Raw genomic sequence first — 22,746 nt, 5'->3', positions numbered from 1 at the left:
TCAGAGTTTTATATCAGAATTTGTTGCCCTAATGTCTAATTGATGTAGATGCATATTTTCCTATTTGTAATTAGTGTTATATAAAAAAAATTTGCATCTTCATTGTTAGATGTTTGGTATGTTCTTTGCAAGCATATTTATTAAAGTTTGGCATTTAGAAAGCAATCAGAGTTTAGATATGCAATATATCTCTTTCTTGCAAAGTGTTTGACAAAATGTCAAACAAGTGAATTAGAGAAGACTTTGTGTTTGACGAAGATATAACCTGTTGGGATTATTACATTGGTATTAGAGTTGGCTTGCAAAGTGTTTGATGAAATGTCAAACAAATGAAGTATAAAAAAAAATTGATGTTTGAAGAAGTTACAACAGGTTGGGGTCACTACAATGGTACTAGAGTTTTCTTGCAAAGTGTTTGACAAAATGTCAACCAATTGAATTTGAGAAGGATTTGGTGTTTCACAAAGTTATAACTGATTGGGTTATTACACCAACTCATTCAAGTGCCCATTGAATACCATACTTATCAACTCTATCTTCAACGTACTTTCTTCAAATCCTCTTCATTAATAAAATTGATATGACACTCTACTAAATTAGCATAATATCTAATCAACTAATACTTGACATCAATGCCAACATAAGAATTGATATGACTCTTTTACATACATTCAAAGCATTCTCAATTGCATCATCAATTGGGGCTAACAAATGAAACTTTAATCCATAAAAATTGTGAGCCTCTCAAATTTTTTATTATACAAGGAAAATTGTTGAATGATAGACATAAAAGATGGTCACTCTTACAAAATTATACTCTAACATTTTCCATAAGAAACTAAGTGCTAACAAAGTGGGATATCTTTAAGCCTCCAATTATTATTATTATTATCACGGTGTTAGAATAATGGGCTCATTTTTAATGTAATTGTTGAAATTGATGAAAGCTCAACCTATAGCTCCAAGAAACACTGCATGTAAACACTTGTCATAGAAAGAGAGTAGCAAAGCTATGGAGGATGATTGTCTGAGATCCATAGAGGAGACATTCTTGATGAGCAAAAAGATAAATTGTTATTAATCAAAAAGTGAATGAAATATATTACAAAGAGAGATCATCCTTATGAAGGAGATCAAAACCCTAAAAGGTAAAACCTAGGTTGCATGATAATAATTAGTAAAAGAATTGATTATTATATGTCAAAAGTTTAGCTTAAGTGATGAAGGGCGCTCTCCTTAATACCACAACAAACAATGGAAATAGAGAACAATACAAATCAAGAGAACAAAATATGGGCTTTTTATTATCATTGTAAATGCAGTATTACAAAATTACAATATGAAAACCCACACGGGCACCTTTCTTGCAATAGTTTGCAAGACAAAACTACAACTATTGCCTAGAACTACCCCAGGTAACCTATGGGTCTTCCTTATATAGGCACTTTTTACTGCCTAGGAAGGTTCTATGCACTAAGCCCTAACCCTTGAGACTGACCAACCTCATATTATATTATTCCATTAGACTTTATTACATAAGATCGACTCAAGATAATTTGCAAATTATATTTTTGGATGGGTCCACTTCTGGAGATCATAACTAGTGAACCATTGACCTAAACAAAAATGGTAGATTTACTCAACTAATATTCATTCCCCAGTAGTGAGAAAAATAAATATCATACATCATACAATTCATCCAAAGGCGAAGAGGGGCTAAGTTTTTCACCAAATCGATTTGAAATCTGGGTACCATTGAATTTCAATTGATCCAATAGATTTGTGGAAGGCCACTTTCAAACCCAGGTAAGGATTATTTGAATGGTTGGTGATGCCTTTTAATAATAAATGTTCTAACCGCTTTCACGAGGTTAATGAATGATGAACTTAGGTCATTCATTGATTCCTTTGTATCTATGTATTTGGATGATATGTAGTTCATCTTTATCAAAACTCAGGGAAATAATCTGCAACATGTGGAGCACGTATTATCAACCTTGCGAGATGATGGAATGTATGAAAACAAAGAAAACGTATTTTTTTGGTATGCAAAGTATTATCTAGGATATGCCATTAATAATAACGATGGTCATGCTAATTCTTAAAATGTATAATTGATTAAGGACTAACCTTATCCAAGAAACCTTGGAGATCTATGTAACTTCCTAGGGAAGACAAACTTTTATTGCAAATTTTTGTTTGGGATTTTAAATATTGATTATCCTTTAATTAGTCTTTGTAAGGATAAGTGCAATAAAAAAAATTCAATAGACTTGGTTCTTAGCAACAAGAATTCAAGGAGTTAAAAATAGAGGCTATGCTTAGTACTAGTTCTATCTCTGGTCGATTTACAAAACTTTTTTGATATACAATTTGATGCATCATAATATGCCCTTGAAGCAACTCTTATGCAATACAAACATGTAGTTGCATGCTATATAGAGACATTTTATGATACACTACATAGGTATGCCACCTATGACAAGGACTTATCTATTATTAGTTAAGTCAATAAGGAATAAACAACTATATTTACAATTTAGAAAAATACTTTGGAGGAATAACACTACAAGAATCTTTTCCACTCCTATAATTCACAGATATGGTCAACTCCCCTCATATTTTAAAGTATTTTCCCTTTTAGCTTATAAACCTGGAAAAAAGACATGGACTATTAATAAGAGGTTCCACTCTAATTTTCTATGCTTGCCCATTTATCCTCTGGGTGTGGAAAATTTTCAAGTCTAATTAGAACTATTAGATTGTGCACTTGGAGAACTCTGGGTGACATTATAATACTTTTGAGGGAAGGTTTGATTTCAATGACTGTGAAATAACAATAGTAACTAGCATAAAACACAAATTATAAGGACCATATGGTAGACAAGAAGTTGCTTTATCAAACAACTTTTGGTGGACACCATAGAGTGTAAGCTAAGGGACATTGGTTGCCACATGGTTCCTAGAATAAGCCAAAAATAATGATCAAGTGGGTGGTGTTTTGACAATACAATGTGTTTTCCAATTATGCTTGTATATAGAACATCAAATTCCCATAACCCTCTAGTACAAACTTCCTCAAACATTAGAACATTACACTATAAAGTCCATGGTCATCAATGATGTAGCTATAGTAACTTGCTCAGAACAATGTGCAACAAAGATTGAGGATATATTTACAAATTTATGAACAATGTGTTGATTAGATCCCAAGTATTCTTCATATTCTATTTGACCATTTTGTGCCAAGTTCAACATAACATGACCAATTATAGGGCTCATGTAAAGGCTATTTGTTAAATTGTGAAGTTGTCTTGACTATATATTTTGGTCAACTCTACTAGTTCTCTTGTTACTAGTCAAAAGTATGATGTCAATCTAAACAATTGTGGTTGAAATCACTTGTTAAAATATTGTGAAAATTTTCATATTTTCTAAATGGAGGTATAGTCTATGTCACAAGATTTGAGTTCGAATATAGCATTGATAAAATTTGAATGACCAAATATCCATTTATTTGTCTATAAATTAAAGATTTTTATACATTATTTTGATTAAAAAAATTAAAATTAAATTGTGCAATATAAATATATTATAATGGATTAATATTTTTAAATATTACATTTTAATTTATTTGATGAAAAACAAAACATATAAATATAAAACTGTAAATTTTATTTGAAAAATAAATTACGAATGCCAGTTTTATTTGAAAAGAGGAAAAGATCGAAATAAAAACAAACTCGAATGTAAGTTTTATTTGAACAAGGAAAAAGATAAAAATTTAAAGCAAAACCAATAGATGGACCTTTGGATATCATTAAAATTGCTCGCGCTGCTTGATTTACGAAAACCTGAAAACCTGCTGTACGCGCAACTATTTGTCACGATTTGTTCTATTTGTCAGTAATCTTGCTGCTTGACCTACGAAAACCCCAGAAAATGTGCGCTGCTTGACATACGAAATCCCCCGACACCATATCTTTTGAAACATATTCTGTAAAAAATACCTACGGTCTTTACCTCTCCGAATATTGGGCGAAGTTTAACGATTTTTCGTTCATGTTCTGAAGTTTGCCGAATTTCGAACTTTGTGGCTATAGTTGTTTTAAGTTTTGTGGGTGAGTTCTATTTTGAGATAATGACTTGGCCTGGTATTTCATGTATTTCCTTACAAATAACATTGAGCAATAGTTTGCAGTTTGCATCTTTATAGAGGTCTAATTATTCAGTTGCTGCATATGTTTATTTATCAGGTGTAACGAAATACTTTGGCTTGTGGGAAATCAAGGATGAGGATGATAATGGTTGGGTGCAGGAATAGGACGATGGTGGCATTCCCTCTAATTCCCTATTATTTCATCCCTTGCACTTCCTGATTTGCAAGTGCTAGTTTTATGCTATTTCAAGTAACATGCATCTACTTTTCATGTCATAGGCAGATATAACTTCACGTTTATGGCAAATGATCCATGATCATCCTCTGTCTTCAAGCATTATGTGAATTTTAAAACCACAGAAGGTACAAACTTTTCCAATTTCTTTCTCCTTTCTGGGGCTGATCTGAGCATTCTGGGAGGTGGGAGTGTAGAGAAATTAAAAAGAAGTAAAATATTTTTTTAGACAACCTGATCTTTTTGTTTCGCCTTCTTTGTAGACTTTGTTTCCTATTAAAGCTCCTGTGTGATGCTGTTTTTGCAGTGGTTTTGTATGTTGAGAAAATAGAAAGGTAAAAAAAGCAGGAAGTTTGTTTATGATTTGTAGAGTTGAAGAAGTATCGAATATGGAGACACCCCTGGCAACAATGCGTGCCACATACAAGACTAAAGTGAAGGACCCAGGCACTCGTGGTGTTTTGATTTTGGTATCTAACAGTTCCGGCTACATAAAAACTTTTTCCTTTCTCTCAAATGCATTTCAGGTTAATTTTATTTAGGGTTTTTCCTAAGTGGGTGAACTACAAACGAGAACTTTGCTTTAAAGAGGCAGACTCACTTATGAACATTCTGCAGTCTAACGTTCTGCTTTATGCAATTCAAATTTTGTATGTCATACCGTTTAAGAAATTAAAATAAAATGTATATATTGTAATTGTACACTAATAAGATTCAGAACTATATCAAATGGTTTCCTCAAGAGATAGAGATGGGTATACAGTTAACAAAAACATATCACACAGAGTCAAGAATTTAAGTTTGCAAATGACTAAAGAAGTTGGGCTGGAAATCAACAGGGTAAGATAATTGACACACTATAATAGTAGACTTAAAGAAGACAAAACATGCGTTAGTTTTTTCAAAAATCTTTCAAGTAAACATACATTTAATTTTTCTAATTAATTATTATATGTTATTTTAAGTAACACATTTTTTCTTTTCGTCTGACAGACAGAGAATAGGTTCACATTCACTCCAAATGATCCAAGGTCGTCTTCTGCTCTCAAGCTTGATGTGAATTTTAAAACCATAAAAGGTACATATTATTCCAGTTTCCCTCTCTTAGCTTGATGAATTCTTCTGTTTTATATTGTTTCAGCTAATGATGATTCCCTAAATGCTGAGGCCCTGAATAAAACACCTACGATCAATACCTTCTTGATGATTGCCTAAATTCTGATGCCCTAGATCTGGATTTGGATGCATTTGGAGATGGATGCTGATTTTGGTGCACCCGGAAGCTCACAGGGAGTATTACAGCCCCCCATGGATAGATGCAGATGCACATCCAGTGCACCGATGTGCATTCTCAAGGAGCTATAATGCTCCCTGTGAGCATCACTGAGCATCTGGGCGCCGAGGAACGGAAAAAACACCAAAAAGCAACTGAGAAATTAAACAAATCACTTAAAACATGGGCCAATTTCAGTTTATTATCAATATAATTTTTTGATGTTGAACTACCTTGGGAATCCACTAAACATGTTCTGAATTCACTTAAAAAATGGTGCACTAGTGCAGGTGTAACTGCTTTGGGTTCAAATGATCTTGAACTTGCAGCAGCTGAGGATGAATTTTTTGATAATCCCTATGATTCTGATTATTGAATTTTGATTGATGAACATTGAATTATGAACTACATTTTGATTTTGCAATTGTAATGTTTTTCTGTTTATGATTGGAATAATGAACATAGACCTACATGATATGGCTTATTTGAATATTTGTGAACTATCAATTAACATTTAATATTTATCTTGATCAATGATGAAGTATCATACTATCAATGATTTAATTCAGTATATTCTTGCATATGTATGTATGTAAGTAAGTAATATTTGTGAACTATCAATTCACATTTAATATTTATCTTGATCAATGATGAAGTATCATACTATCAATGATGAAGTATCATACTATCAATGATTTAATTCAGTATATTCTTGCATATGTATGTATGTATGTATGTACGTAAGTAATATTTGTGAACTATCAATTGACATTTAATATTTATCTTGATCAATGATGAAGTATCATACTATCAATGATTTAATTCTGTATATTCTTGCATATGTATGTACGTACGTACGTACGTATGTATGTGTGTGCGCGCGCGTGCGTATATATATATATATATATATATATATATATATATATATATGTATATATATATGTATATGTATATATATATATATATGTATATATATATATATATATGTATATATATATATATATATGTATATATATATATATATATATATATATAAACACATCCATAACCCCAGTAAATTATTTTTATGCATCCGCGCACCAGATCTCCTACCCGCATCTGCATCCTCACCCAAATTGGTGTAAAAACCCCTATCGGTTATGGCTCAAACAATCATCAATTTCCACACTAATTAGTGGTTTGACATTTTGTCAAACAATTGGTGAGCAATTCAGCTATCACTCTGCATATGATTTTTTAACTTTCTAGCACAATACTAGGATATGTAATGAGCTACTCATAATTACTAGATAAATCAAACATTGAAGACTCTTATATAAATGAATATCAAACAACTGATTTACAACTTCTTCCTTATTTGTTTGCATGCAATTCTGAAAGTGTTCTATAACCACTAATACTGAATGGAGAATGCAATAACTAGAACAATGAGACCAAATAATAATCATGTCATTATTAAGTTTCTATTGCATTTGAGAAAAATCACAATAACTTCTGAAACTTGTATGTAGGAGCAGATTTATTAACCCCAATGGCCAAATCGCTGCCAAAGTGTGAACAGCTATTCTCAAAAACCAGATTGCAGCCTGTAGGGTGATATGTATTTGCAAACATGCAAAACGCGGCCTCTTGGAGAAATGAAAGACTCTCAGCAGTCCACAAATATGCAGATTGACCTTCAATGATAATGCAATTAGATTCCAAACAATGACGTCTCCCAATAACAGAATGTACAGTAGGAAGACTCTAATTTTCAGACTTACAATTCTCATAATTGAACTCACTGCAATTCTCAGCCAAACCTTCTTCCAAAGCAACAGTAGCACAGAAATAGAAGATGCAAATAAATTCTCTTCTCAACCACAATAGATACAATAGAGAAATAATGACAATTTTGCTACACTTCAGCAACAAACTTGCAAATACAGCACTCATAAATGAGACCCTTATACCTCAGCAAGTGTGTAAAAAATCAGATCCTCAGAATATCACAAAGACAACAAAAGCAAATAATTATTCAAGCGTTTTTTGCCAATGACATGAGCTCCTTTCTATAATGCTTTGTTGGACAAAGTTTTATTAAATAACTCCACTTCAGAAATTATGGAAGCTTCCCAAAAGAACTCAAAAGAACTCAACACTTTAAACTTTCCAACGCACTTTTAGAAATATCTCTTAATTGTCATTCTTATAATAACATAAATATTATTATAATAATGCAACTTTAATAATTAACTAATAAGTAAGAGCTCATGCAATTATTAACCTCATCCACTGCAGGTGACGACCAACTACTAGAGCCACCCACTGCACTGCCAAAAATAGTAACTGTAAAAAATAGACTTACTAAAAATAGTAAGTCCACAAGTGGGACTCCCAAATCGCCTTGTCAGCTCATGAGGGTTTCTATGATGAGCTAACTCCATCAATTGCATAGTCTCACAAAAAACGGGGACATTACAATTAGTAACTTAGCCCATAACTTATAACCACCACTAGCATATACCAACAAGCCCAAAATATCTGAACAAAAAGAACTCAGTGCAACTATCTTAAACCAGGGGAAGTGAATCACAGCCAAATTTGCAATTCTACTCACAGGAAGAGCCATCAATTTAGTGGCTATGCACCATATTATAAGCACCATTGCTTTACAGTGCTTTTAACTCAACAAGGGGCACAAAATCCACTGCCACCTTGAAGTGTTAGAATTTGAAACCTTGAAATACCTCCACCCACTACATAGCTCACATCAAATGATCATTCTCTTGAAGGGGCATAGTATACCCAGTCATTAGCTCCATGATGCCTTTATGCTCTGTACCACTACGTGCTTAGTCACCATATGAAGATCGTGACATAAGTTTTCAATTTTGTGTATGTATGCTATTAAATCTTGCACAGTAAAATTTACAACTCTAATATTTATCTTTGGTATCATCATAGGCTCATTATTCTTACGATTATCTATTGGCACAGAGGGACTTGCTAGAAAATCCACATTCGCATCATTTTAAATCCATTTTTATTAGGGATTTCACTAGAAGTTATCATAAACTCTTTAACACTTTTTACTAATATCTACAACTGCCACACTCGATTGAATAATAAATATTCCTTTAGAGCATACTTTGCCATGCCTTCAATACCATCTGAACATAAGGGGGCTTTTAATATTTAGCTTCCCAACACTAATTTTTATTTGCCAATGAATTGTGCTTGTGGGGGTGGCTTCCATTTCCATTGATGTCAAGTTTCAAAAACATAGAGTATATTTTTGCTTGCTGTTATTGTTATAGCTTCAGTCGGATTGATTTAACCATGAGATACATTGGTATGACTGATTATTATGATTAATAATCATTAGACAATTAATGCGTGTGTGTAATCTTATAATAACTATTGTCTAATTATTAATCTTAAATATTAAATTAATGAATAGACATGTCCTTTAAAGGGACATGTCTCTTCTTGTCTTAAACCAGGTATAAATGCAGGAGGTCGCTGCACTTGAAAAACACATACCATAGAGGCAGTGTTATGACATTTGCAGTGATCCCGAAAAACTAACATTTGCAACAACTGGGCAAGGGGACATGTCTCTTCTTGTCTTAAACCATGGATAAATGCAAGAGGTTGCTGCATTTGAAAAACACATACCATAGAGGCAGTGCTATTACATTTGCAGTGATCCCGAAAAACTAACATTTGCAACAACTGGGCAAGGGGACATGTCTCTTCTTGTCTTAAACCATGGATAAATGCAAGAGGTTGCTGCATTTGAAAAACACATACCATAGAGGCAGTGCTATTACATTTGCAGCGATCTCGAAAAACTAACACTTGCAACCACTGGGCAAGCCCTATCAATATAAACTCCAATGATGGAATGCATCTACTGCTACTTGTTTAATATTAATACAAAGGAATTATCTCGCCTTTGCAAGTAAGTTGGGTGGGATTTTGGGGCTTGACGATATATTTGTAAACGTTATTTAATGGTGCATAACATCTCCAAAAACCCCCTTTGTTGAGGGAATTCAAACAATAAAACCCCTAAAACTGTCGTTTCTTAAGGGATTACGGGATTTTGGGGTTTGTCAACACATTAACCAATTTTGTGTTAGTTTTTTTCTCTTGAAATTGTGTCTCCTTAAGGAAATTCTATGCTTTTGAGCTATGCTTGTATATTCCATGCAAATGTGTATTTAATAGCTCAAGCTTCAAATCTTTTAAAAACTCATCAAAACCTTTGGATATAAATGCAAGAAACATAATGTGCAAATATTTTAATTTTGTTTGTGCATGGCCTCGCTATTCATAAATTGTCAAACTTTTGTTAAAGAAATGTATTCAACTTGCAATTTCTACAAATGCACTGTCTGTCATTGCCTCTTAAATACATTCTAGAACTTAATTCATGGTAGGAAGTCAAAATAGCACCGTGAAAGTTTTGTTGTGATGTTGGGGGGAACATGCACTTTATATAAACTTGTAATTATGCATGAAAACCCCAAATTTCTGCAAATTTATCCTTGATAAGTAGGAGATATTAGCCACAACAAGTCAAATTGTGATATTGCTACGAGGATTCAACTGTGTAGTTTTTTGAGTCAAACTCATTGACCCGTGTTTCATGAGTAGTGGTTCACACGAGCCCATCTCTTATGAGAATGAATGGAACACTTAACATTCAATGAGTTGCAAGCAGAGTGGGTTTAACCATGGAAGAAACTCTATTAGCGTACTTGAGCTGGAGTAGTACTAGGAAGGTTGACCTTCTAGGAAGTTCCGGGAGCATCACCTAGATGGAATGAGTGCTAAGTGTTTCCTTCAATCTCATGAGAGATGGGTTCGTGTGAACCATTACTTATAAAACATGAGTTAATGAGGCTAAAAAATCTACACAGTTAATCTTGATAGCAATATCACAATCTGACTTGTGAAAATTATCTCATACTTATCAATTGATGAGCTTAAGGGGCTTTGTAATGAAAGGTTCATAAGGCACAACACTTGCCAAAGGTTTTGCAAATGGGGTTGCAAGCAGAGTGGGTTTAACCATGTAGGAAACTTTGTAGTTAATCACACTCGAGTTGGAGTAGTACTTAGACGGGTAACCTCCTGGGAAGTCCCGATGCTTCACCTTTGGGAGCATCACCTAGATGCAATGCATGCAAAGTGTTCCATTCATTTTCATGAGAGATGGGTTTGTTTGAATTACTGCTCATGAAACATGGGTCAATGAGTTTGATTCAAAAAACTACATAGTTGAATTATGATAGCAATATCACAATTTGACTTGCTATGGAAAATATCTCCTACTTATGATTGATGAGCATTAGGGACTTTCTGATGAATATTGCATAAGGCACAACACTTGGTGAAGGTTTTGCAAATGAGGTTGCAAGTAGAATGGGTTTAACCATGGAGGAAGCTTTGCAATTAAGCACGCTTGAGCTGGATTAGTATTGGCATGGATGATCTCTCAGGAAATCCTGGTGCTTTACCTCTGTGAGAATCAACTAGATGCAATGAGTGCTAAGTGTTCCATTCATTCTAATGAGAGATGAGTTCGTGTGAACCACCACTCATGAGGCACGGTTCAATGCGTTTGACTCAGAAAACTACATAGTTGAATCTTGATAGCAATAGCATAACTTGCAGATCAATTGCAAATGTATTAAGACATGGAGATGCTCTGATGTAAACATAAATGAATTTTGAAAGCTTCCCTTTTAATATCTTTCAGATTTGCTGAGTTTTCTTGCAGTTTTGTGAGATTGTGAATTGAGAAAATGTAAACAATGGATATATTACTGCAGAGTGTGCAAACTCATTAAAGTGCACTGAAGTTTCCCTCTCTAGTCGTGGTGATTTTATTGAACCTTTAAATATCTCTGGAAGGACGAGGTTGCACAGCCTTACGATTTGACTTGAGTACTTTAATGAGATTTTAAGACAACCAAATACAATTCCGAATCACCTATGGCCAACACTGACAATTAATGATTTTGAACTTGATAAACCTGTAGTGATGATGATTTGAGGCATTCGAATGATTCCAGTTGACTGACTTGAATTTAGGACAAATCTTAAAATGGGAATGTTGAAAATTTGAGCATGACAAACTGCAAGAAAGGCATAAAGATGTTTTGTTTCTTTTTTTTTTTTTTCGGTTTTCAGTATGTTTCTTTTTTAAATAAGACGGAAATGACTGCAAATCAGCAAGGGTCTTTGTTGGGCAACAGAAGTGAATTGTTTTTAAAGGGTTATATAATTCACCTCTGTACAAGAATTCAGCTCGACTTTGAAAGGTCCTTTTTAAATATGAGGCAAAAGGGTTATATTAGGTGCCACATGGGAGTTGAATTTGACAAAAAAGCAGCCACATTGTTTGAAGTAGCAAGTTTAGTGGTCAACTACCGAAACATATTTGCTTATACTCTTATCAGAGAAGTGTTGTACCAATCAGTATGGCATGTATGGTGTATATGTGCACTTTAATTACCAAGTTGTAGAATCACCTGACTATCTTCTGACTCAATAAATGCAAGTCCTTTAGTCACTTATTGCTCATCAGCACTTTTAGCAGCATTAAATTGCTTGGAGCTCCATTGGTGTGCCATGTTAGTCTTTTCGCTTCCCATTTTCTTTGAAGTTTCTAAATTCATTTTTGTAACTTTTTTTTTTAATTTGATCTGAATGATAAGTTCTTGAGTTTCTACAATGATACAGAAGAATGATAAGATGAGACTTACCAGGAAATATTCCCCGCTCCAGATGGGCAAACATTATGAAAACCCTTGGGACATGTCCCTGGGGTACACTTAATGCAAACCCCTTTTTTTAAATGTAAAACTTTAGTTGAAACTTAACAATACATTATTTGGTTGCCATGCTGAAATACTTGGGCATCTTACTGAAATTTTGAGGTGTTACTGTAATGCTCACCAGTATGAAATTTATCCACGTACACTTATCCTGATAAACTTCGTATCAATTTGCACTTTCTCCCAGACTGCCTGAGCTATCTCCAATAGCAATAATGGATGGAATGTGAATTATCAGGCTCTGCAATAACCATAGAAGCATAAGTCATTTTGGGAATAATTTGACAAACCAAAAGGAGTAGGACTTCTTGAAAAAAATCAGGAAAAAATTGGATTAAAAAAAAATGAAAAAAAATGAAAAAAATGAAAAAAAATGAAGAGAAATAGTCTAAAACTACTTTGAAAAAAAACATTAAATGGTATTTCTACAGCATAGATATATTATAGCAAATCAAATATAGAGTTCAACCCATTATTGTAGAAAATAGATTTTCATTGTTTATTTTCATATCACTGATTACATTGCACAAAACATACCGCAATATCATAGATGGAGACAAATGTCAAAATGTCATTTACATTATAGTTTCTAACTTCTTACAAAATTAACTATAAACTAAGCATAGAGTTACAAAAAATCAAATGTAGCCAATAACATCCTAGGGGACATAAGGCCCTGATGATGCATCTCCTTGTAAAGTGTGTGCTCTAAGTCTTGCAACATATGAGTTGGAACACTAATTTGTTCCATGAGTTCCAAATCATCAAGCTCAATAACATAATTACACTATCATCATCAAAAGACACAATAATCCACTTAGAGTTTGGATCCGTCTCGTTAAGGTCAATTGGGGAGTCTTCCACAATATTTCTTGTTTCTGTCCACATAGAAATTATTCTTTGCCTACAAGTGAAAAGCACAATGAATACAACTTCAGATGAGTGCAAGTTATTAGAACTCCTACTGTGATCTTTCTTTAGCTTCAAGCGGAGGCTGTGATGTTCAAACACCAAGTCATTCATCTGTTTTTGTATTAAATGGTTGCATTTTTTGGAATCTCCATGTTAAAAAGGACTCCAATTATGCTCACAACCGGTTGCCTATGTGTGAGATCAAATACTAGCCAAGTATAGGAAGTACCTGAGATCAAAATGAATAGTAGAACATGGATATTTTCATATTGATGATTACATAGGCATATATCCTCTCAACTTTTTAAGAGGGCAGTCACCAAATAGCTATCTATGAAGTAATTGAGATAAAAAAACTATCAGACTTTTAAAGAGGGCAGTCATCAAATGGCTGTCCAAGTCCGAGATTAAGTACTGGCTAAGTCTATAAAGTAGAAACCATTTTGAAGTGTTTTAAGAATTTCATGGTGATTGAGGCAACGAGTTTTGTAGGGGTATTTTAATATTTGAGAAATCGTTTTTAAATCATATTTCACAATTCTAATACTTTACATGCCATAATGGCAATTGGCAAGTCCTTTATATGGGGTAGTTTCTAGGAAAGATATTTGTTTAGTTGAAGTAAAAGATTTGCAAGTCATTGGTTCTAGCAACCACTATTTTAATTGAAGTCCAATGTTAATGGTGAAATTGAATATACAAATTATAATTTACAAAATCATACATGTGTAAAAATTTGAATATTAAAAAAAAAATATACATATTATAAAATTCACATTATCTATAATTTATACTTGATTATATAGCTAAATATCAAGCATAGAATGGTAGCAAAGCGAGATGGTGAAGAGGCATCTGTTGCGAAGCTTCATGCAACATGAAGGAATACAATACGGAGGAGTTGCAGGCTTCAGATGGCCACTCAATAGGCATTTCAAAAGAGGTCAATACAATTTTTGAAGGTATCAATGTGAATGGACAGGCAAGGCTTTGATGAACCCTAATCACTAGAAAATTAATGATGATTCTATAGATAGGCTTCTTAGGGCATGAACAGGAATGGGGTTTGAACAACTTGTGGATTTTAAGATGGTGCACGACAAGTTTTGACATACAAAATCCTTTTTTCGAGGTTGCCAGGTCTCAGAGGTAAGCCCAAATTCTAGTTACAGTAGGGTCATTTCCCTTTTGATAGAAAATGAGGAATGGAGTGAGTCAGTCTGTTTCTCAAGGATAAGACATTTTTCAAGGTGGGGGGTGCATGGTCTGCATGAGCAATGGGATGAGGGTGTCAAGATCAAAAGGTTAGCAGATGGTTTCTATTTGGTTATATGTTCCATGACTCATGATAGAGACAAAATACTCAATAGTGGGCCTTAGTTTATGGAAGGGAAGGGGCAATACTTCAATCTCATAAAAGAATCATTTTGAGCACAAAGAGAGGGAATTGAATCATTTTGCGACAGAGACACCCAAGACCACAACTATGATGAACATGGGTAAGATGGAAACTATTATCGCCTGATCTATGTTTTAGTGGCATTGAGAAAAGGGGCATACAAGTTACAGAGATAGAGGAACATATATGCAAGGATTTCCAAAGCTCTCCCATTAGAACCTTGAGATCTCTTTTAGAGTGAAAGACAACAGTGGTAACTCCACAAACTCAGAAACTTAGGATGAATTATAAGAGTTTTGGATTTGGAGAATGATTTGGGAAGTTTGTCTTGCTTAGGAGTGGTTTTAAAAAGGTCTTTGGATCAAGCATCCTCCCTTCAAAATAGAGAAAAGGTGGGGAAGAAGAAGTAGTGGGACCCAAATCCAATAGGGTTAAGTTGGAAATGACAGGAAATGCTGTTGGCCTAAGTAATTTAAGATCAGGAAAAGGCCTGCCTTTTTCTAGAGGCAACAAGGACCCTAGTGGAATGTCAGCGGCTGCAATGCCCGTAACAAGATTCACAAACATTGCTTTACTTCAAGAGACAAAAAATAAGGTAGAAGATTTTGACTTTTTCTCAAGATGCTTTCAACAGTGGAGTTGCAAGTTAGTTGAGGCTCAGGGAGCCTCGGGAGGACTTGCTAGCCTATGGTGGAATTTTGTTATTGAGGCGCAAGTGGTAAGACAAGCCAAATGGTGGCAACTATTGAAATTCATTTTAAAACAGCCACACTTGTTAGTTAATGAGGCTCGGGGAACCTCGGGAGAACTTGCTGCCCTATGGCGCAATTTTTGTTGTTGAGGTAGAAGTGAAAAGACGAGACAAATGGTGGCAACTATTGAAAGTCAATTTAAAACAACCACACACCATTTTTTTGTCCTAAACATGTATGGCCCTATCAACCCAAATCTCAGGAAAGTATAGCGGCAAGATTTATCTAATATTTTGAAATAGGACATGAAAACTTGTACATTTTTGGGGGTAATTTCAATGCCTTCTATGCTCCTTTGATAAATTGGGGGAGTTGGATGGAATGGTCAAAGCCACAAATACTTCTTTGTCTTTGTGCTGGATAATGGTCTAATTGAACTACCTTTCAGATTGGGAGACTTTACATGGACCAATAGGAGGAGTGGACATTTAAATATTGTTGAGAGACCTGACCGCTTCTTTATTGTTGGGGATTGGTCTGAAATTTGTTGGATGTGTGTGGCTGAGATCTTACTGATTATTGGGTCTGATCACTATCCAATCTGTCTCAGGATTCAAGATGACACCCCAAAAAGATGCTCTTTCAAGTTTGAGGCTATGTAGTTGAGGGACAACAATTATAGATCTTTAGTGAAAAGTTGGTGGAGACACTCCAAAATTTATTGGTAATAAAGCTTTTAATTATTTTCAAAAAATTGCAATATTTAAAGCAGATTACATTGGAACATAGAGTCTTACAAGAACATATTCAATGAGAAATTAGGGATAAAAGGAGAGTTAAAAGAGCTGCATGAACAATTCATTACTCAGGGCATAGATGAAGATTCTTATATGAGAGAAAAATATTTACGTAAACAGTATGCAAAGGCCCTTGTGTTGCAGGAGCACCCACATAAAAATTATACATGTTGCCACATTTCAGACTCTACCGAGTTGCAAAAGTTACCGAGCACTAGAAATTGTTTAGGATAAGATCTTTTCTTGGGATTTTTTCAGACCATTGTGGGGTCATTCTTCCCTATTCTATAGTGATCTAGAATAGTCTGTAAGCCGTTTTGACAGGAAGTCTCTTTGGGTCAGTTTTCCTATTTTGTAATAATCTAGAATGTTTCGTAGACCGTCCTAGCAAGTATAAATAGAGTTTTTAGGTTTAGGTTTAGTCAAGTTTTTGGAATACGAAGTTATGGGGAGAAGAAATCTGTAGGAGAGCAAAGTGTATATACTGTTCATCTAATGAATCGATTAGAAGAATATTATTATCTATCTCTTTCTGGTGCTGGTTCATTTTGTTTTTGCTTCTGTTGAGTTTATCTCTGCATCATTTTTGGTATTAGAGCTTGGGGAAAGCTCCTGAGGCAATTGGATTTTATGTCTGGATCAGAGTTAGAAGTTGAAACATCAAACATGGTCACCAATGCTGAATTGGCAAAGAAGATGCAAGAACATGAGAAAACCAATAAGTGGTTATTGGATGAATTTGAGAAGCTGAAGGGTCGGATGGAAAAGAGAGCAAAGGTTTCCTCAGAGCAAGAGGAAGAAGGGGAAGAAGAGGATACCCCTGAGCAGGAGGTGGTTAACTTACCTGTAAACCAGAGATACTTGATAGAAGCCTTTGAAAGAGTAGGCAAGAAGGATGCCAAAGGTGACCTACCCATCTTCTCGGGAAAGATGGATGCTGATGCTGTTGTGGATTGGATAGAAGCCTTGAACGACCATTTTGAATGGGAAAATATAGTAGAAAAGGACAACGTAAAAATTGCCAAGTCAAAGTTGAAGGGACCAGCTCTCACTTGGTGGAATTTCACCCAAGGAGAAAGGGTCAAAGAAGGTAAGAACATGATAACTTAATGGGAAAGGATGTGTGCCAAGATGAGAGAAACATACTTACCTGAGGATTATGAAATCCAACTTCATCAAAGGAGACAAAGTTTAAGATAAAAGGAGCTAGATGTCATAGCCTATGCTGAAGAATTCCAAAAATTAAGCCTAAGGGCAAAGTAGAGTGAATGTGAAAGTGTAAAAGTTGCTAGATATCTCAATGGATTGAGGTTGAACATTCAAGAAGAACTTAATTTATTGTGTCCTGATACAGTACAAAAATGTTATCAACTAGCATTGAAGGTGGAAGCCAAATTGAAAAGAAGGCAAGTACAAAATAGCAGAGGAAGAGGAAGAAATCAAAGGGGAAGAGGAAATTTCCAAGGAAGAGGACAAAACCATGAAGATCATAAGGAGATAAAGCAAGAAACTAGTCCAAGCAAAGGAAATTTCAGAGGTAGAAGAGGCAATTCAAGAGGTGGATTTGGTGGTAGAGGGGCAAGTTAGATCATTTGTTTCAATTGCAATAAGGAGGGACATTATGCATCTAGGTGTCTGGATAGAGCTAGTTCAAGTTCACAAGGTGAAAGAAGAACACATTTGGTACAAGATGATGAATACCAAGAGAAGGAGATGGCTGACACAGATAGTGTACCTGAAAGAGGAGAAAGTTCAATGATGAAAACAACACTTTTGAAAATGCCTACTACCATGGAACCACCACAAAGGAAAATTATCTTTAGGATTGCTTGCAAACCCGGAGGTAAGGTATGTAAAGTCATTATTGACTTAGGATCTACTGAGAATTTAGTTTCTCTTGAGATGCTTCAGAAGTTAAAACTTAGGAGAATACCTCATCCTTTTCCTTAGAAGGTTTCATGGCTAACAAAGGGTCAACAAACTCTTGTTAATGAGCAAGCATGGGTTGATTTTCAGATTGGAAAGTATAAGGACATAATTTTGTGTGATATAGTTGACATGGATGCATGCCACCTATTATTTGGTAGGCCCTGGCAGTATGATTTGCAGGCACAACATGATGGAAAACTCAATATATACACCATCAAGAAGGATGGAAAGGTGATTAGATTGATTCCATTTGCTGATCATAAGGAAGTGGAAGAAAATAAAGAGAGGGAAGCCAAAATTATGATGGTTGACAAAAAGGAATTCTTATGGGACATGAGGATGAACCTAAGCCTTGTTTTCTTTTGATGCCTAACCCACAACCACAAGAACCTGTTGGAAATGACAAAAAGGAGGCTGAAACTAAGAAGGCAATTCCTAATGGAGTGAAAGAACTTTTGGATAAGTATGAAGGTTTGATTTCAGAAGGTAAGCCAAAGTCTTTACCACCTATATGAGACATTAGTCATTGTATTGATTTCATTCCTGGAGCTATTTTACTCAATAAGGCTGCATACAAGATGACACCTCAACAAAGTGAGGAGATTGCTAGACAAGTAAAGGAGTTACTCGTTTCTGGCTTGATTGCGAAAACCTTAAGCCCATGTGCTGTACCTGCTGTTTTGGCACCCAAGAAGGAAGGAAGCTGGAGGTTGTGCGTTGATTCTAGAGCCATTAATAAGATTACAATCAGATATAGGTTTTCAATGCCAAAAATTGAAGATTTGTTTGATTGTTTGAGAGCTGCAAAGTCTTTCTTCAAGATTGACTTAAAAGGTGGTACCCTCGAATAAGGATAAGAGCTGGAGATACGTGGAAGACAACATTCAAAACCAATGATGGATTATATGAATGGAAGGTAATGCCATTTGGACTCTCTAATGCTCCGAGTACCTTCATGAGACTTATGAATGAAATACACAAAGACTTAATGGCAAATTCATTATAGTATATTTAGATGACATATTAATTTTCAGCAAGACAAAGGAAGAACACCTAGAGCACATTGACATGGTTTTGAGAAGACTTCATGAGGAAAAATTGGTAATAAAGTTAGAAAAGTGTTTGTTCATGCAAGAGGAGCTGACATATCTTAGTTTTGTGATCTCTCAAGGTACCTTGAAGATGGATAAAGATAAGGTAAGTGCTATACTATCCTAGCCACCCCCAAAAACAATTGGAGATGTTAGAAGCTTTCATGGTCTTGCTACATTTTATAAGAAATTCATAAGAAATTTTAGTCATATATGTGCTCCTATGTTAGAAACTATTAAAGGAGGAAGGAAGTGTAAGTTTGCATGGAATCAATCAGCAAATGAAGCTTTTGAATTGCTCAAGAAAAAGGTTAGTGAGCAGCCAATTCTTTCATTACTTGATTTTAACAAAGTTTTCCAAGTAGAATGTGATGCTAGCAAGGTTGCTATAGGGGCAGTTCTTAGTCAAGAAGGAAAACCAGTGACTTTCTCAAGTGAAAAGCTCAATGAAGCCAAGTAGAAATACTCTTCATATGACCTAGAAATGTATGCATTGGTTCAACCTCTCAAAAGGTGGAGACATTACTTTTTGGCAAAGGAGTTTGTTGTGTATATCGATAACCAAGCACTCAATTTTTTGAATAGCCAAGACAAATTAAGTGATAGGCACATGAGATGGGTGGAGTATTTACAGGTCTATACCTTCACCATCAAGCATAAAATGGGCATATCAAACAAGGTTGCTGATGCTCTTAGTAGAAGGAATCTGACTATCTCCTAGATACAGCTGGAAAGTGTAGGAATTGAAGCACTCAAGGACATCTACAAGGTATGTATGGAGTCTTGTGAAAGATACCATGCTGATTTTCCTGATATTTTGATACAAAACAGACTTCTTTTCAAAGGAGGACAACTATGTGTACCCAGGTGCTCTATGAGGACAAACATTAACAAAGAGAAGCATAGTGGAACAATGGGTGGACATTTTGGTTTGGATAAAACCTTAGAATTGGTTAGGAGGTACTGCTATTGGCCTAAACTTTAGACTGATATTAGAAACTTTGTGAAAACATGTATGATTTGTCAAAGGGCCAAAGGAAGGACTACAAATGAAGGACTATCAACCCTTGCCAATACCATCTAGACCCTGTGAAAGCATAACGATGGATTTTGTAATGGAGTTGCCACGGACACAAAAGGGGCATGATAGTGTATTTGTTGTAGTAGATAGGTTCAGCAAAATGGCTCACTTCTTACCATATAAGTCGACCAATGATGCTTCTCATATAGCAGATCTCTTTTTCAAGGAAGTCATAAGGATTCACGGGCTACCTCTCAACATAGTTTCAAACAGGGATGTGAAGTTTGTATGACACTTTTGGAGAACTTTATGGAGGAAACTTGGAACCAATTTATCATTCTCATCAGCCTACCATCCTTAAACTGATGGCCAAACAGAGGTAGTTAATAGAACATTGGGCAATTTGTTAAGAACACTCACAAGACAACATGCATCAAAATGGGATGTAATCCTTTCCTAAGCTGAATTTGCATATAATGACTCCATCAATAGAAGTATAGGAAAGTCACCATTTCAAGTGGTGTATGGAATTCATCCTAGAGGGATCTTCGAGTTAAGAGAGATGAGTTCACAGCAACAAGTTAGTGCCCAAAGAGAAGAATTTGCTATAGTCATAAAAGAAATCCATGATGAAGTCAAAGCAAAACTCCAACAAACCTCTGACAAGTATAAGAAGCATGCAGATCAGAAACAGAGACAGAATTTGAAGTAGGAGATTTAGTATGGGTAAATCTCAAAAAAAGAGAGGCTACCAAAAGGTAAATCTACCAAGCTTACGTTGAGAAAACTAGGTCCTTGTCAAATATTGAAGAAGTTTGGAACCGATGCTTATGAGATTCGATTACCACCTGAGATTGGCATCTCTTCCATCTTCAACATAGCAAACCTCACACCATTCAAAGCACCCAATGAAGAAATTGATACAAGACAAATTGCTGATACAAAAGACATTCAACATCTACCATTTCAGAAGACACCACAGTTAGAAAGGATACTTGACACCAAAGTCATAAAGCAGACAAGAGGAAAGGAGTCCAAGCAGTATTTGGTAAAACTCAGAGGTTATTCAGATGTAGATGCTGTGTGGATGACCGCACAAGATATCAAGAAGCCGGGTACTACTCTACAAGAGCTCATCTCAAGTGGGCTTGAGATACAATTTCCTGGGGAGTATGGTGTAGGAGCACCCACATAAAGATTGTACATGTTGCCGCATTTTAGACTCTACCGAGTTGCAAAAGTTACCGAGCACCAGAAATTGTTTAGGATAAGATCTTTTCTTCGGATTTGTTCGGATCATTGTGGGGTCATTTTTCCCTATTCTATATTGATCTAGAATAGTCTGTAAGCCGTTTTGACGAGAAGTCTCTTTGGGTCGGTTTTCCTATTTTGTAATAATCTAGAATGTTTCGTAGAAGGTCCTAGCAAGTATAAATAGAGTTTTTAGGTTTAGGTTTAGTCAAGTTTTTGGGATACGAAGTTACGGGGAGAAGAAATCTGGAGGAGAGCAAAGTGTATATATTGTTCATCAGATAAATCAATTAGAAGAATATTATTATCTATCTCTTTCTGGTGCTGGTTCCTTTTGTTTTTGCTTACGTTGAGTTTATCTCTACATCATTTTCAAAGTGTATATACTGTTCATTTGATGAATCAATTAGAAGAATATTATTATCTATCTCTTTTTGGTGTTGGTTCCTTTTGTTTTTGCTTTTGTTGAGTTTATCTCTGCATCACCTTGCTAGTGAGGAAACTTTTTGAATGCAAAAATCCCAGGAGAGATGGCTTAAGGAAGGTGACAAAAACACTAAATTTTCCCACACCTCAATTAATGTTAGGAGAACTCATAAAAGTTTTTCTCCACAGGAAATGAGAATGTTGATACACTTAATAGAGGCTGATCTCATCAAAAAGGAGGCGGTGAGTTTTTTTTGAACTATATTTAATGGAGATGGTGCCCCAAATAATGACTCTCATCCAATCAGCAATGTGATTCCCCCTTGTGTTATTGAAGAACAAAATAAAATGCTCATGGAACCAATCTCTCTGTGGGAGGTGAGAAAGTTTGTTTTTGGATTAGGTGTGGGTAAGCCTCTGGGGCTGGATCGGTTCTCAACCCCATTCTACCAAAAGTTTTGGAATTTTCAGCAGTTGACATTTTGGAGTTAGTAGAATAATCAAGAAGAATGGACTTTGCTCTAGAAGATTTGAACAACACTTTCATAGCTTTGATCCCCAAGAAGGCTATTGTCACATCTTTTGATGGGTTTAGACCGATCTCCCTTTGCAACACAATTTATAGGGTTATTTCCAAGTTATTGCTAAAGGACTCAAAGTGAATTTGGATTGAGTGATTTGTAGTGAATAGAGTGGGTTTGCCCCTAGAAGATCCATATATGAAGCAC

General features: G+C 35.1%; 1 protein-coding gene across 4 annotated transcripts in view; it reads left to right on the top strand.

Moving 5' to 3' along the window:
* Positions 1-3,816: 3,816 nt before the first annotated feature.
* LOC149564957 (general transcription and DNA repair factor IIH subunit TFB1-3-like) overlaps positions 3,817-22,746 on the top strand; it is a 275,928-nt gene continuing 256,998 nt past the window's right edge. The window contains exons 1-5 of one of the 4 annotated variants that reach the window (XM_089818484.1): positions 3,817-4,121; positions 4,257-4,331; positions 4,439-4,522; positions 4,702-4,864; positions 5,388-5,472. In XM_089818484.1, the coding sequence (XP_089674610.1) occupies positions 4,754-4,864; positions 5,388-5,472 (196 nt within the window). In that variant the 5' untranslated portion in view covers positions 3,817-4,121; positions 4,257-4,331; positions 4,439-4,522; positions 4,702-4,753. The remainder of the gene's footprint in view (positions 4,122-4,256; positions 4,332-4,438; positions 4,523-4,701; positions 4,865-5,387; positions 5,473-22,746) is intronic. The other 3 variants (XM_089818486.1, XM_089818483.1, XM_089818485.1) reach the window with 3 other exon arrangements.

This window comes from Cupressus sempervirens, chromosome 3 (assembly GCF_028749045.1).
Source record: "Cupressus sempervirens isolate cs-2001-9-10 chromosome 3, ASM2874904v1, whole genome shotgun sequence".
In the NCBI taxonomy this organism is placed as follows: Eukaryota; Viridiplantae; Streptophyta; class Pinopsida; order Cupressales; family Cupressaceae; genus Cupressus; species Cupressus sempervirens.
Note: the sequence above shows the minus strand (reverse complement) of the source record. Positions and strands in the feature narration are given on the sequence as shown.